General features: G+C 40.2%; 1 protein-coding gene across 1 annotated transcript in view; it reads right to left on the reverse strand.

Moving 5' to 3' along the window:
• ENPP3 (ectonucleotide pyrophosphatase/phosphodiesterase 3) overlaps nucleotides 1-14778 on the reverse strand; it is a 77062-nt gene extending 62284 nt beyond the window's left edge. The window contains exons 1-3 of the mRNA XM_021693297.2: nucleotides 14651-14778; nucleotides 9389-9479; nucleotides 5386-5461 (exon numbers count right to left, since the gene is read on the reverse strand). Coding sequence (XP_021548972.1) covers nucleotides 5386-5461; nucleotides 9389-9479; nucleotides 14651-14778 — 295 coding nt within the window. The remainder of the gene's footprint in view (nucleotides 1-5385; nucleotides 5462-9388; nucleotides 9480-14650) is intronic.
• Nucleotides 14779-16315: the final 1537 nt, after the last annotated feature.

The raw sequence follows: 16315 nt of genomic DNA on the forward strand, positions 1-16315 counted from the left end.
TTCGGCTCAGGTCATGATCTCAGGGTCATGAGATTGAGCCCATGTCAGGCTCTGCGCTCAGCAGGGAGTCTGCTTGAGATTCTCTCCCTCTCCCTCTGCCCCTCCTTCCCATGCTCTCTCTCTTTCAAATAAATAAAATCTTTAAAAAAAAAAAAGAAATTATCTGATGTCTCTGAGCTAGATGGTAGAAGCACACAGAAGAGGTACCTAGCACAGACTAGGTCAGACAAACAGATATTTTTTTATTGTGCTCTATGAGTCATCAATGCACAATGATAAATAGTAAGTGATTTTTCCCCAGGACTCCAGAGAGGTCCCAGACTCAGAAACACCAGGCACCATTAGGTGAAGGTAGGAGGGACAGGCAGAGGCTAAATAAAGTGAAACTGGTTTAAAGTCTGAAGATGGAGCAGCAAGATCCACCTCACCTCCCACTCGATAGAGGCTCATAATCTGGAAGAATTTAGGAAAAGTAGCTTTCATCACAGAGGCAGACATAAAGGTTAGCTATGATGAGAAAAGATGAACAAGCCGTATTCATAAACTTGAACAAATGGTTACCAGACATTTGAGAATAGCAAGATAAAATCCAACATAAAAACGAAGACCAAAACAAATAAGAAAAGAAAAGAGGAAAAGAAAAACTTGATTGAAAAGGAAACAATGAAAGAAACAGAAGAGTTAAACACAAACACACACATGCACAGCTAACAGTGAGAGCTTCAGAAAAGACGATATTGTATCCATGAAATAAGAAAGAAAGCTATAATTTCAAAAAGAGAAATAATGTTCAGGGTTCTCTTAGAAATAAAAACATGAAAGCAGTAATGAAAAATTCAGTAGAGGGGCGTGGTAGGCAGAATGATGGTTTCAGAGAAGATTTCACACCCTAATCCCCAAGATTGAACATGCTATGTTGTTTTACATGGCAAAGAGATATTGCAGATATAATCAAGGCTACTACATAGTTAACCTTTTAAAAGGAAGGTAGTACCTAAAAGTGAAAAACAGAGAAAGTAGACATGATATTATTAAAGAAGTCATATTATAAAATTTCCCAGAACTGGGGCGCCTGGGTGGCTCAGTTGTTAAGCATCTGCCTTCGGCTCAGGTCATGATCCCAGGGTCCTGGGATCGAGCCCCACATCGGGCTCCCTGCTCTGCGGGGAGCCTGCTTCTCCCTCTCCCACTCCCCCTGCTTGTGTTCCTGCTCTCACTATGTCTCTCTCTGTCAAATAAATAAATAAAATCTTTAAAAAAAAATAAAAAAAATAAAAATAAATAAATAAATAAAATTTCCCAGAACTGAAAAGTATTAATTATTACATCAACATTTCCCAGGGCAAAACTCACATGAAGGGGTCAGCACAACAGGGACAAAGAGATCTTGAAAGTTCCCAGAGAAAGATCATGAGCAAGCTATCAAAGATCACAAGTCAGAATGGTATCAAATTTCTTAAAAGCAACACTGAAAGCCAGAAGACAGGAAAGCAATGTCTTCATATTTCTAGAGGAAAATTATGTTCATCTCAGAATTCAATATCTAGCCAAACTGTCAAGTGTTAGGTTAGGATGATGAAAATATCTTTAGATAGATAAGAACTCAAGTTGTATCTTTTATGTATCCTATTTTAAGAAGCTACTAAAGGATGTTCTTTAGCAAAATGAGGAAGTGAAACAAAGAGATCCAAAAAATAATGAGATCCAACACCATGGAGGGTCTAGGGGAACACCAAACAAACCAAGAGAGAAACCAACACAGATTGGAGCAGCAGGGCAGAGAAACAAAAGTTAAAATAAAAGATACCACTCTATACCTAAGTTTACATTGCCAAAAATGAGAGAGCCAGATAATGCCAAGGGTTGGTGAGGGTGCACGGTAAAGACAGAGTAAGCTGTGGCAGCCGTTCCAGAAAGCTATCTGGGGCTACTCACCCAAGTTAAAATACAGACCCTAAGACCAAGGAATCCTATTCCTGGGTAGATGATGAAGCAATCTCATGCAGGTCCATAAGGGAACCTGCGGGATTTATGTAATGTAAAGGAACTAAAGTCAACCTGGGTATCCAGCACCAGGGGAGGGCATAGGTCAAATAGTATATTGCTATACATGCTAAAGAGTAGCAAGTAGAGAGATGCCTAAGAATAGATGGATGCATAACAATTTAGGATTTTTTTTTTAGATATTTATTTATTTATTTATTTGACAGAGAGGGAACACGAGCAGGGGGAGGGGGAGAGGGAGAAGCAGGCTTCCCGCGGAGCAGGGAGCCCGATGCGAGGCTCGATCCCAAAACCCTGGGATCATGACCTGAGCCGAAGGCAGACGCATAACGATTGAGCCACCCAGGTGCCCCAATTTAGATGGATCTTAAGAAACGTTCAGTGAAAAAGTAACCCAAAAAAGTTTATATACCATTTATATAAAAGGCCTTTACATTTTTATATTCACTCTCCTACCTTGAAACATTTTCTGCACATGGCTTCCGGGACACAACAATCCACTGGCTTTCCTGCCACATCCCTGGCCAATTCTTCCTAGACTTCATCCGTGGTTTTTCTCCCCCCTCATCTTCCCAGTTTTGTAAGGTTAGTGTGTTCCAGTTACATTGCCTTAAATCCACATACGAAGCTGATAACCGCCACATTGCATGTCCATCTAGGACCTCTCTTCAAAAGCCAGCCTCATATATTCAACTACCTTCTGGCTTTTCCACTTGGACACCTAATAGATATTTCAAACTTAACATGTCCAAAAACGAGTTCCTGATTATTCTCCCCAAACCAGCTTCTTCAACAGTGTTCCCCCTCTCTATCGTGGAAATTCTGTATTTCCAGATGTTCATACCAAAAATTTTGAAGTCATTCGTGACTTCGCTCTTTCTCTATATCCACTTTGTGGATAAAAATCTATCTATCACATCCAAAGATATCCAGGATCCAAACACTTCTCACCAGTTACAATGTTACCACCCTAGTTCAAGACATAGAGCTTGTGTGGATTATTGCAATGATTTCCTAATTGATGTCTCCACATCTCCTGGTTTCACCCTGCCATTTATTCATAAGACAGCAGCCTAAGTGAGCGTGTGGAAAAGCAAACCATGCATGTATCTTCTCTGCTCAAAACTCCAATCACTTCCCATCACTCTCAGAATGAAAGCCCGCGGCCAGATTTGACTTAACAATCTCACTGATGTGGCTTCTCTTCTGTCCTTGGGTTGATCTCATTTTATGACTACCTTCCCTCTTGTCCTCTTAGTTCCAATTAACCACCCTTGTTATTCTTCTTTTTTTTCCAAACTTGTTATTCTTTAAATGAAGTTGCCAGGCATGTTCCTGCCTTAGGCCTTTGCCCTTGCTGTTTCCTCTTGCCTGGAATGTTCTTCCCCCAAATATCCCTATTTCTCCCTCACTCTAGCTCTTTACAAAGACTTTTTTACAAAAGTCATTTCACATACATCTCCCATCCCACCCTAACTCCATATTTTATAATCCCCTTTTCAGTTTTACTTATCCCTTAGCACTTTCCTTATCATATTATATGTATTTGGCTTATTTATATTTTTAGTGTCTGTCTTCTATGCTGGACTATAAACTCCTGAAGGATGTGTCTATTTTCTTCACCACTGTTGTCCCAGTAATTAGAATAATACCTAGCATACAGTCAGTGCCCAATTGTTGAAGAATAAGTAAAAAGTATGTGCGCATAAAAGAATAAAATTTTAAGAACCCATTAAAAACTCAAACCGGAAAAATTGCTTGAAAACTCACACTAGAAAAAAACGTACTGTTCCTATGAAAAGTGGGTTGATTGGAGTGGAGAATGGTGAAAATGGTCCAGGACTGGGGATTAGGAATCAGCTATGGAAGAATGAGGGGATGAATATTTTAAGGATGCTAGTAAAGGAGGGGCTGGAGTTAAGTACCAATGCCCTGGGTGGGAAGGGCTGATGCCACATGAGGGCTGATAGACTGAGATAAAAGGACAAGAATAAGGAACAATGACACTGGGAAGCCAGCCAATAGGTGTACTAAAGTAAGGAAGGGAGAGAAAGAGCCAAAATAATCAGAGATTTTGTTCAGAGATTAGTATATGTCTCTTGCAATTAATTTACGTGATTTGAGGATGAGAGAACTAAGAAGTGGTGCATACCTGTGCAAACTAACATCAGAATAATACTACCAAAGTGGACCACCTACACCTGTTAGGTCTAGGACTGGTACTGTAGTTCAGAAACACAATAGCCAAGTGACCCCAAAAAAGACAGTAATTTTCCAGGTAAGGTCCACCTTTCCAGTTCCACCATGTTCCCATGTTAGGCTAGGGGTACTGAGTGTCTGTTAATTCTTAAGTGAGAACATAACTGGAAAATCGTCTGTTAATCTCACCAAGAGTCTCCCTAACAAAGAAGCAGTAAGACCTTCCCCAAGGGAGTCAAACTAGAAGTTAATCAGCCAAATTAAAAAGGAGAATGAATTACCTAACATTTGACCTCATACTTCCCCTTCATAAAAGTACCAAAACAATACATAACAAGATTTAGAAAATGCTTTTCATATAGTCACTTGTAAGTAGTTTATGTACTGTTCATACTGATCTGATATGGCAAAAGAGACGTGTTTTGATATTTTCGGGATTCTATCTCCTATTTTTTCTTTGCTTCTTTTATTTTTTAGATTTGTTTTTATTTATTTATTTGATAGAAGGGGAGTGGGAGGGAGAACACAGAGGGAGAGGCAGAGGGAGAAGCAGACTCCCCACTGAGCAGGGAGCCCGACGTGGGCCTCGAGCCCAGGACCCTGGGATCGTGACCTGAGCCAAAGGCAGAGGCTTAACCGACTGAGCCACTCAGGCGCCCCTTTCTTTGCTTCTTATGAGGAAAAATAAATAAATAAATGTGAAGCTTTTACTCTGCACTACATTTAAGAATGTGGCATCGCCTAGCCAAGAAATAGTGAGATTTCAGGGAGAATGCAATACTAACACGGCAGGAGGTCCTGGGAGGGGAGCAACCAAGACTTTTGAGACCAAGTTTATCGACAAGCAGATAGGAATGAGTAGAGTAGGTGCTGGGACAGGAGTCTTTAATCCAGTTATCAAAGTCCTCTATGAAGGTGAGGTCAAATAAGAACATAGAGGAATGATGTGAATCTCAAGGGAGCAGGGGGTGAGGGCAAAAGGGTAGAGTCTAGAAATGACAGTGGATAATGCTAACCACAGACGTGGGCTCCTAGTAAGTGCGGTGTGGGAGACGGAGAAGCCTAGGAGGAGAGTACTCCATGCAGGAGAGAGGGAGCTCCAGAGAAGAGACAAGTTTCAAGGGGTGAAGGTGAGGAGAAAGGAGAAATCAGGAACTGTTGAGAAAACACTGAGGGATATACCTTGCTGTTCTTGTCGCCTGAGTCCAAGCCCCAGCCCCAATCCAAGTGACACAATCACCAACAAAGCAAGAAGAACCTATTATGAAAAAAGGAGAAGTGATCTTTACAATTTTAAAAAAATGTAAAAAGGTACAAAGATACCTCCCTCCCTCTCTCAGTGAATATTAAAGGCGCAGAGCACACCAGGTCCAACAATGAAAGAGGCATGTATTTTTTTTTAATGCCTGAAAATAAGAAAGCTTTGGGAAGAAATTTAGAATACTACTTATTGCAGATCTTCAAATTCAAACACATCGGTCCTGGTTAGCTTAACCCCAGATGGAGTTAAAGTATGAATGAAACCATGGGAGCCATTTACCTTTGCCCATTTTTCATTCTTAACTAGATTCCTGTTTGGAGATCATTTATCTAAAAGCATTCCTCAACTGTGAAATCTTTAACTACCTCACTCCTAGGGAGCAGAGGTCCCTCCCTTTCCCCGCCCAGCTCTGTCCTATGGAGGGGAATGAGGAATATCTAACACATGTAAAAATATAGTGCCCAAATAATTAACTGGCAAATGATCCACTTTGATCTACAGCTCAGACCGATGATGTGGAAGCTCTGTGACTTAAGATTGCGTGTGTCATTCATTATCACTACTGCTGACCAGGCTCTTCAATATAGTGGACTTTATGTGATACCTGGAATTAAACTGTGATACAGTTAAATTATTCCTACTGACCTTTCTCCCCTCTCCAGTACGTCCAATTATAAGTATGATGGATAACAGACATTGAATAATACGTAGCCATAAAATATGAATGCAACAGATAACAAATTGCTCAGGAATGTATTTTACAACACCAATAACCTTTGGCCTGACTTTAAAAAAAAAAATCACTTTTTTTTTTAAAGATTTTATTTATTTATTTGACAGAGAGAGACACAGTGAGAGAGGGAACACAAGCAGGAGGAGTGGGAGAGGGAGAAGCAGGCCTCCCGCTGAGCAGGGAGCCCAATGCGGGGCTCGATCCCAGGACCCTGGGATCATGACCTGAGCCGAAGGCAGACGCTTAACGACTGAGCCACCCAGGAGCCCCCCAAAAAATCACTTTTATAAAAAAAAACCACAACATCAAAATTGCTTAGGTAATAAAGATCTACGTAGCCATCAATTGTCTTTGTTTTCACTCTATTTAACCTATCTAACTTTTATTAACCTATAATAAATTATTATAGGTTAATAAATATCTAATAAATATCTAACTTTTACCATAGAAGTGGATTAAACTATTGGGAAAATACCTTAAAATACTGTAAGAACAATTTTTTATGAAGTCTGAAAGTTAGCCCAAGTTTCATTGACCTTCCAGCAGGTATGCATTCAGTGGAGAATAGAAGGGGAAAAGTGAACATAAACAGTTATTAAGTAGCATCACTAAGCACTTAGTCCCTTGCTATGATGCTCAAAAGCCACAGGTGACCAAGATTAGGAGCACAAAGTGGAGAAACACAGGGAAATAGTCCGATGGTAAACCTCATGCATCATAGATTTACATATTAGCCTATTTTGGTTTTACATCTTATCTTTGGTCCTTTTGCCATTCAAATTTAATGGGAAAATAAACAGCATCTAGCTGTCCTTTGGATGCTCTCAAATTTTTCTCCTGCTAAATCTTAGTGTCGGTTTCTTCATGGCTGTACTTTTTCCATATATTTTTTACTTCTTCCCTACATAGTTCTGTAAGTTCCTCAAGAAGAAGGTTCATTTTTAATCTCATATAATCATTTCCTCTAAACATGTAGTAATTCTGAATAAGCTTCTTTTTTTTCCTTTAAAGGTATTATTTATTCATTTGTCAGAGAGAGAGCAAGAGCACAAGCAGGGGGAGCAGCAGAGGGAGAAGCAGGCTCCTCACTGAGCAAGGAGCCCAATGCAGGACTCAATCCCAGGACCCTGGGATCATGACCTGAGCTGAAGGCAGACACTTAACAGACTGAGCCACCCAGGTGTCCCCTGAATAAGCTTCTTGATATTGAGGTGCCTATGTATCTTAAACTATTTATGCTATCAACAAAGTGGAGAGGGGAGAGCTCTGGATTTCAAAAACCTCTGAGAATCCAATATTTGGCTTCAGATGGCTGAATAAAGAGTGCTAGAAACACAGGCGATACATGTAAAGTTTTTTACATGAAACTTTTTTTAAAATTTGGAAACAGGGTACTTTTGAAACTATGATTTTGAAAGATTGAGCTTCTATTATACATACTGGTAAACTATTAGAAGGATAAGGAAGGAAAATAAATGATGTACAAAATTTTGCTTCCAAGAGGTTTATAATTTCTTGAATTTATAAGATGGAATAAATATAATAAATGGCATAGAAGCTAACACTCCAAAGTTCCCAGAAGGATAATGAATAAATAGAATATCTTGACAGTTTACTTTGTTATAGTAAGCTCAATGCTTACACACATTGTTTCATTTACTTCTAGAAACAATGCTTGAGTGACAGAATGGTGGTGACATTAACCAAAGTAGGGAATTAAGGAGAAAATTGCAGGATGTTAGGTGTGAGAAATTAATCAGTTGGTTTTGCCTTGAGATACTGGATGAGGAGCCAGCAAGAAGGCATTTGAAATTGTGTGACAAACTCAGCAAGAAGTCGGACCTACTGGCTTGCTTGAATTTTTTTTTTTTAAGATTTTATTTATTTATTTGACAGAGAGACACAGTGAGAGAGGCAACACAAGCGGGGGAGTAGGAGAGAGAGAGAAGCAGGCTTCCCGCGGAGCAGGGAGCCCAATGCGGGGCTGGATCCCAGGACCCTGGGATCATGACCTGAGCTGAAGGCAGACGTTTAACGACTGAGCCACCCAGGCGCCCCTTGCTTGAAATTCTTGGTTGAGAATGTGACTTTTATTTTATTTTATTTTTTTAAAAGACTTTATTTATTTATTTGAGAGAGAGAATGAGAGAGAGAGAGCACATGAGAGGGGGGAGGGTCAGAGGGAGAAGCAGACTCCCTGCTGAGCAGGGAATCCAATGTGGGACTCGATCCTGGGACTCCAGGATCATGACCTGAGCCGAAGGCAGTCGCTTAACCAACTGAGCCACCCAGGCGCCCGAGAATGTGACTTTTAAAATCATGAAAAGATGAGATCGCCTACAGAAAAGATCTTTAAAAACAGGGTTCGGTGGAACACTATGTGCAATGTGCAATGAGAAGAAAGATAAATCAGCCAAGGATGCAGATAAAGAGAAACGTCATAAAAATGGGGGCTATCAATGCCATTATGGAAGCAATAGGAGAGAATAATTCAAGATGAGAAAATAATAATAATAATAATATGCGGTAGTATTATTGTTACGGAGATGCAGCAGGACAAGGACAGAGAAGGACTGACTTTCAGGGAGATGACTTCAGGACAGTAAAAACAAGCAGAACAGAGAATGGTTGGATGGTGAGAAAACCAAGGTAGTGGATGGACCTCTCTTTTCCCCAAAAGTTTGAGTAATAAAATCAAGGAAAGTTTTTTTTTTTTTCTTCCCTTTTTATTCTTTTCAACAGGGCAGATCTTATCATGTAAAAAAAAGCAAAGAGGAACTAGACAAAGAGACCATTGTTAGGAGTAAAGTGAACTAAGATAAAAGCAATAGTCCAACAAAGAATATAAGATACGGTGATTTTAATTGCTCACTCTCTGGTCTTAAAGATATTCACACAGTATAAAATGGTGACTTGGGGGGTGATTATAATCATGCTAGAATCAATGCTGTAAAGTGTTTCACCACAGATCCCCACTTTTTAGGTTGATCAAATATTAATTTGTAGTTACATTTCTTAGGCAAAATATGATTAAAAAACATTGACTTGGCATCGCAGTTGTCAGAAGGGATAAAACTGAATACAACCATTTAAAAACCTTACACTTAAATAACAACACAAATATAAATGGGGATTTATACGCTTAACATTGTCATAAAGCTACAAAGACTAAAATTAAAAATTGTACTTACAATACAAATTATTTTATATTTCTTAACACTGTTCCTCTTAGCAGGTTCTTCCATTGATAAAGCCAGCATAGACTCCTTTAGCTGTATAAACCTGTTTTACTGGAAGACAGTAGTACTCCTTCCTTTTTCGAGTCCAGCAAAGAGAAACTGAATGAGTTACATGGCTGTGACTAACCTTTAAGTGTTTGGGAAGATTATAGCTCTTTAGTGATTGGACAATCAAAAGAGAGGAAGAAATGTTGTAATAAAAATAGCGTCGAGAGATCAAAGTCCTTTTCTGGGACATTGTAGACAAATAGTAAATACTAATCAAAACCTATGTGACAAGAATAACACAATAATCAAATTTTAATACAATCTATTTGTTTTCTTCAAAAATAACCCAAAACAAAAAGCCTTGTTAGGGAAATTCCAGGACATTTCTATATTTGTATAAACTTCATAGCACAGCTGAAAACCAACATATTAAAAATGTGCATGAGGGATGCCTGGGTGGCTCAGTCGGTTAAGCGTTGCCTTCAGCTCAGGTCATGATTCCAGGGTCCTAGGATAGAGCGCCTGCATGGGGCTCCCTGTTCAGTGGGGAGTCTGCTTCTGCCTCTCCCTCTGCCCCATCCCCCAGCTCGTGCTCTCTCTTGCTTTGCTTTATATCTCTCTCTCAAATAAGTAAATAAAATCTTTAAAAAAAAATATTTGGATACCTTTGGCACACAGTTCTCTGCACTAAATAAATTTAAAAACACCCAGAGTAGTTTTTTAATTTTAATTTTTATTTTTGAAATTCTGAAGCCCAGGCTCCACTTCAACTGAATTAGAATCTTCTGGATTTGGGGTTAAATTTTCCCTCCAAGCCATTTTATATGTAGCCAAAGTCAGTGTAAACACCTTGCTTTGAGTAGTGCATGCACTTTTGAATTCTCTTCTGCAAACATTTACTCTGGATTCTACTTAAACTTGCCAATTTTACAGATAAGACTAGAGGACCTCTAGAGCTTGACTACTTGCCCAAGATCACTTTGGGTAGCACTATCTCAGAAGTGAGATTCCTGGCCTTGAGACTCCTGATTCTGGGAGTACTGTTGTTATCATTGCTGTTGTGGCAAATAGAGAGTAAGAAAGAAAAATCAAGTCTACATCACAACTGGCATCAAAATTATGAGATTCCTAGGAATTAGGGCTATTATCTAGTCATCTGACATATAGCTTCAATTTTTCTATTTGCTCTTTGACAATCTACCCAACCTGCCTTGACTCTCATTAACAGTTCTACTTTTACCTTCCTTTCTATGATGGTAGTTTTGTGTGTCAATTTGGCTAAGCTTTGATATCCAGTTATTTAATCAAAATCCAATCTAGGGTGTTGCCACAATGGCATTTTGTAAATGTGGTAACATCTACAATCAATTGACTTTTAAATAAAGGGGGTTTCATCCAAACAGTTTAAGGCTAAAAGAACAAGAAATTTTGCCTCAAGAATCTAGGGTGTTGCCACAATGGTATTTTGTAAACGTGGTAACATCTACAATCAATTGACTTTTAAATAAAGGGGAACACCCCTTTTAAAGATTTTATTTATTTAGGGATGCCTGGGTGGCTTCATTCGTTAAGTATCTACCGTGGGCTCAGGTCATGATCCCAGGGTCCTGGGATCGAATCCTGCATCAGGCTCCTTGCTCAGTGGGGAGCCTGCTTCTCTCTCTGCCCTCAGCTCTCCCTGTTTGTGCTCTCTCTCTTTCTCTCTGACAAATAAATAAAATCTCTAAAAAAAGATTTTATTTATTTATTTCAAGAGAGAGGGAGGGAGCACACATGTGCAGGAGTGGGGGGGGATGCAGAGGGTGAGGGGAGAAGCAGACTCCCCAATGAGTGCTGCTTCCTGGTACTCTCCATGATGTCACTTGATTCTATACCAGCTTTGTTCACCAGAATACCACTGACTCTGGCTCCATATTTTTATTATTGTCATGAGCATGCTATGAAGGCACACACATGAGTTGTGTCTTTCCACGATGTCAACTTTATTCAATCATAAAGCAAAGTTAAATCACAATGATAAAGCAGGTTCAGGATTCCAAACTCAGTGACAATTCACCATGTGATTAAACTTGGCTTCTTATACAGCACACGAAGCAGGACAGATGGCAAGTCACACAACAAAGAAGATAACAGACGGGTGCAGGAAGTGAATGAACCAAACCCGAAGTCAGTCTGTGGGCACACAGTTGAGATAAGGTCTCGGTCCGGTCCGGGTCAGCTCTCGGAACTGACTGCTTCTGATATTCAAGCAGGGAAGGCTCTCGGTTCTGTTTGGAGATCAATTGGGCAGATCGTTCGGTGGCAGTTGCCTTTTTTAAGGGGTCAGATGTAGAGGGGTCAGCTGTAGAGTCTGACAGTTTGCTGCCCAAATCCTCCCGTTTTTAAAGGGATTTCATCAGTTTTGGGTCTCTGCAGACCTCCTCTGGTTCTGCTCATTATCAGTTCTGGGGTGTCAACTGACTTGGTGATAGATATCTCCTAGCTGCAGTACCTTACCTGCTTACATCATTGGTTGGCGCAGGCTCCTGCTTGACATGAGGGACTCCATTTTGCTCTCTATAATTATGTAATTCATTGCCTCCCCCCACTGCCAAAACATCCTTCCTCTCTTCTTCCACCCTTATCCTCCACCCTCTTTCAACCCTGAGAACACAAACACACTAGATAAGAAAGTCAAGAGGCCTCTGATACAATCTTGTCTCTCTCACAAGTTAATTGACTCTTGACATCAAATTATTCATTTTTAAGGTGATCTCAGCTTATCTCTAAATTATTAAATTAATGGAAAATATCTTAGTCCTTCAGGTCCTGAGGTGAGTAAACCTCAGGGGATCTACCTAGGGCACACACACGCAGTTATGGTAGAGATGTTAGCATTGTCTGGTGTCTAGTCATATTTTCTACTATAGCAATTCCCCTAAATGAGCCATAAACCCCAACCTCTTTTGAGTGTCTCAAGTCTTAGAAACTTATTCCCAACAGTTCACCTGAACACTGGACTCTGGCCAAATCTACATCCTCCATGCAACTTGGACTTTGGAATAGACTGTCTGGACACCCAGATATGATCCTATAATCTTTAAGTTACTTGAACCTTGGAAGCCGTGCTATGCTTTTCCCCTTTAAACTTTATTTTAAAAAAAAAGATTTTATTTATTTATTTGACAGAGAGAGACAGAGGTAGACACAGAGGGCACAAGCAGGGTGAGCGGGAGAGGGAGAAGCAGGCTCTCTGTTGAGCAGGGAGCCCAATGTGGGGCTCCATCCCAGGACCCTGGGATCATCATGACCTGAGCCGAAGGCAGGTGCTTAACCAACTGAGCCACCCAGGTGCCCCCCCCCCCCCGCCTTTAAACTTTAGAACAATCTGCACCTTCTGGGTTCTGAAAGCTTCACTCTGCATATTGTAATGCTTAATGGCCTAGAACATTTGTGCTCTGATAGGCAGCTCCCATTACATCTCCCACCAGTCATAAATATTTCTCACACTCTACAAGGTCATCATGAGTTCTGAGAGCTTTTCTAAAATTACAGAAACACTACTTGCTGCTGTCTTGGGAAAGCCCCAGGGACTGCCACCATCAACTTCCTTAAGTCACATAAACCTGCCCTTTCTGGTTCCCCGAACTAGACCTTGAGTGGCATTTGGACAAGCCAGACTGGGAAGGTCCAGAGGAACTAGACACACTGAGGGAGGTGGTAGAGGTGAGGCAGATACTAGGCTCAGGTCCAGCAGCAGGAAGGAGTCTTTCAAGGTTGAGAGACCTCAAATAACATAATAACAAAGGGGCAGGTGGCCAACTTCAAGGAGGGCCTGTCATAAGGAAAAGGCAGAAAAACATACAGAGATATTAATGAGCATGCTTAGCAAGCAGAAAGCTACCCTGATGGGCAGTTAGTATAGGAAGGGCAGATGCTAGTCCTTGGCAAGTGAAGATCCAATCCTGGACCTGATGCTAGGACTAGCAGTCCTGGTGGGACTTGTGTTAGCAATGCTGAACCAGGGCTGAGAGGCAACATTTTACATGAAGGTCAAAGCAAAAGCTCAGCATGGGCTATAGGACCCAAGTTCTTGAAACTGAAATATAAGTAAAGTGGCTGGGTTACTACACATCCAAACAATGATGATGATAAGGTAGAATCAATGCCCATAGATTGATATCAGTATTTTGCAGTACCTATGTGTGTGAAAAGACATTTTCCAAGATGAAATACATAAAATCTCATTGCCAGTCAATACAGTTGAACATTTATGATCAACTTGGAGATAGAGAACAAGCATTTTGAACCTCAGTTAAACAAAAATTTTCTCCCAACCCTGGAGGGGGAAAAAAAAGAGTTCCATACTTCTTATCAGGAAACACTTATTACCAAAAACAAACACACACACAAACAAAAAACTCTATTATTATTATTATTTTTGAATTTTATCAACAAAAATTTGCAAAAATTTATTTCTTAACTTATTTAAATACATACACATCTCTGATTTTATACACATAGCTACATAATATCTTTAGTTTTGCTTCTTGGCCCACAAAGCTTAAAATACTAACTGGCCGTTTGTAACATTGCTAATCCCTAATCTAGCCCTAATTTCTTCCAACTTTCAAAGGTTGCCACTAATGTATTTGACCAGAGAAACTTGCGCCAGTTTGTCACTTGAACCACCAATTACTACCTCTTATGATTCAGAAGTCAGAAACCTGATCTGATACCTCCTATAGCATTGCAATTCTTTTCTACTGAACAATCAACATTTCTAAGGCTGTCTCTGGGTCCTGGAGCACTGTTTCTCTTACTTTGCCTGAAGTGCAGAAATAAGCCCTAGTAATGTTAGAATTTTAAGACTCTTTATTTGTTTCAAAACTCAGAAGTAATTTTATTATTATTTTTAAAGATTTTATTTATTTATTTGATAGAGAGAGTGAGAGAGCACAAGCAGGGGGAACAGTAGAGAGAAAGGGAGAAGCAGGCTCCCCGCTGAGCAGGGAGCCCAATGCCGGACTCGATCCCAGGACGCTGGGATCATGACCTGAGCCGAAGGCACTTAACCTTCTGAGCCACCCAGGCGCCCCACTCAGAAGTAATTTTAATGCCAAAAGTTTTCCAAGCTTTAGTAGGCTCTTCTTGTTTTCAGTGTTCTCAAGTGGACCTCATTTATGACTGAAATTCTAGAGACAGCTCCAGAAAAGACATCTAACAACCAGGGTGTTATCATGCTACCTGAGTTCTCCAAGGCTCTTCAAGGTCCATGAAAGTATAGGCTGTGGGTTCATTCTACTTCCCTGAAACCTGGCAGGAACTGGATTATTTCCCAAAACTCGGGAATCTCTCTGGCATGTCAGCTCCATGTGGATACGAACAAGGTCAGTTTTGGCTCACCATTTGGTCCAGTATCCATCACAAAGTCCAGCACCTAGAAGACATTCAATAGACACTTGTTGAATAAATCATTAATGGTTTCCAAAATAATCTGAGAGGTCTAAGCCCACCCTCATAAATGTCTAGCAAACCAAATTATAATAAATTATAACTTTACTAGATATAACTTTGGATGTGATCCAAATCTTTTCCTACATCCAACATTTCAGAAATAGGTATCATTTCAAAGGTAAGACTCACCCATGAAACAAAGGCACTTTATTTGGATGCTTTCATTCACTTCAGAGTAACAAATAACAACTGAGCACCACCGAGCCCCAGATTTTATGCCAGATGATGCAAAAATGTTTAGTATCTACTCTAAAGGGCTTCAGTCTGGTAGAAGAGACATTTTTAACCATAAAACAGTGTGATATATGCTATGCCAGTGGTATTAATGAAGTGCTAGGGGGATAGAGGAGGAAATAATTAAACTTTTATGAGAGAATTCAGAAAGGTAACAACATGAGTTTGCTAGGGCTGCCATGACAAAATACCCTAGACTGGGTGGCTTAAACAACAGAAATTTACTTTTTCACAATTATGGAATATGGAAGTCCAAGATCAAGGTGATGCAGGGTTGGCGTCTCCTAAGGCCTCTCTCCCTGACTTGCCAATGGCCACCTTCTCCCTGTGACTTCCCATGGTTGGCTCTCTGTGCATGCACCTGTCTGTGTCTCTGTCTGCGTCCCAATTTTCTCTTCTTATAAAGGACACTAGCCATATTGATTAGGGCCTACCCTAATGACCTCATATTAACTTAATTACCTTTTTAAAGACTCTATTTTCAAATACAGTCATATTCTGCAGTAGCAGGACTTCACCATATGAATTTTAGGGAAACAAATAATTCCATAACATAAGAGATCACATTTCTAATACACATTATGTAACTTAAAATGTAATTCAAGCACTATTGCTGAGTAGTGGGATCATGAGTCCCATCACCCATGCCAATTATGTTTAGAGCACAGTCTTTGCCAAGGTTTCATGCATTTGCATGTATAGACTTCAAGGGAAGGTCAGTGAGCCACTTGAAATTATGCACAACCTTGATTTTGTGAATATGTGTATATATATGCATATGGGTATATATGTATTTGTTTTCTTTATAGCTTACATCAGGGAAAGAGCTAAACCTTCTAAAAAACAACACCTTACTTTTTTTTAAAGTTTTTATTTATTTATTTGTCAGAGAGAGAGAGATCACAAGCAGGGGGAGCGGCAGGCAGAGGGAGAAGCAGGCTCCCTGCTGAGCAGGGAACCCGATGCGGGGCTCGATCCCAGGACCCTGGGATCATGATCTGAGCTGAAGGCAGACGCTTAACAGGCTGAGCCACCCTAGTGTCCAAAAAAACAAGTTTGAAGGATATAAAGGGACCAATATGGCATGAGAAATGAGACAAATCCAAATTGAGGGACATTCTGCCAAACAACTTATGTGCAACCTTTCAAAAATGTCAATTT

The sequence above is a fragment of the Neomonachus schauinslandi genome, chromosome 8 (genome assembly GCF_002201575.2).
Source record: "Neomonachus schauinslandi chromosome 8, ASM220157v2, whole genome shotgun sequence".
Classification (NCBI taxonomy): Eukaryota; Metazoa; Chordata; class Mammalia; order Carnivora; family Phocidae; genus Neomonachus; species Neomonachus schauinslandi.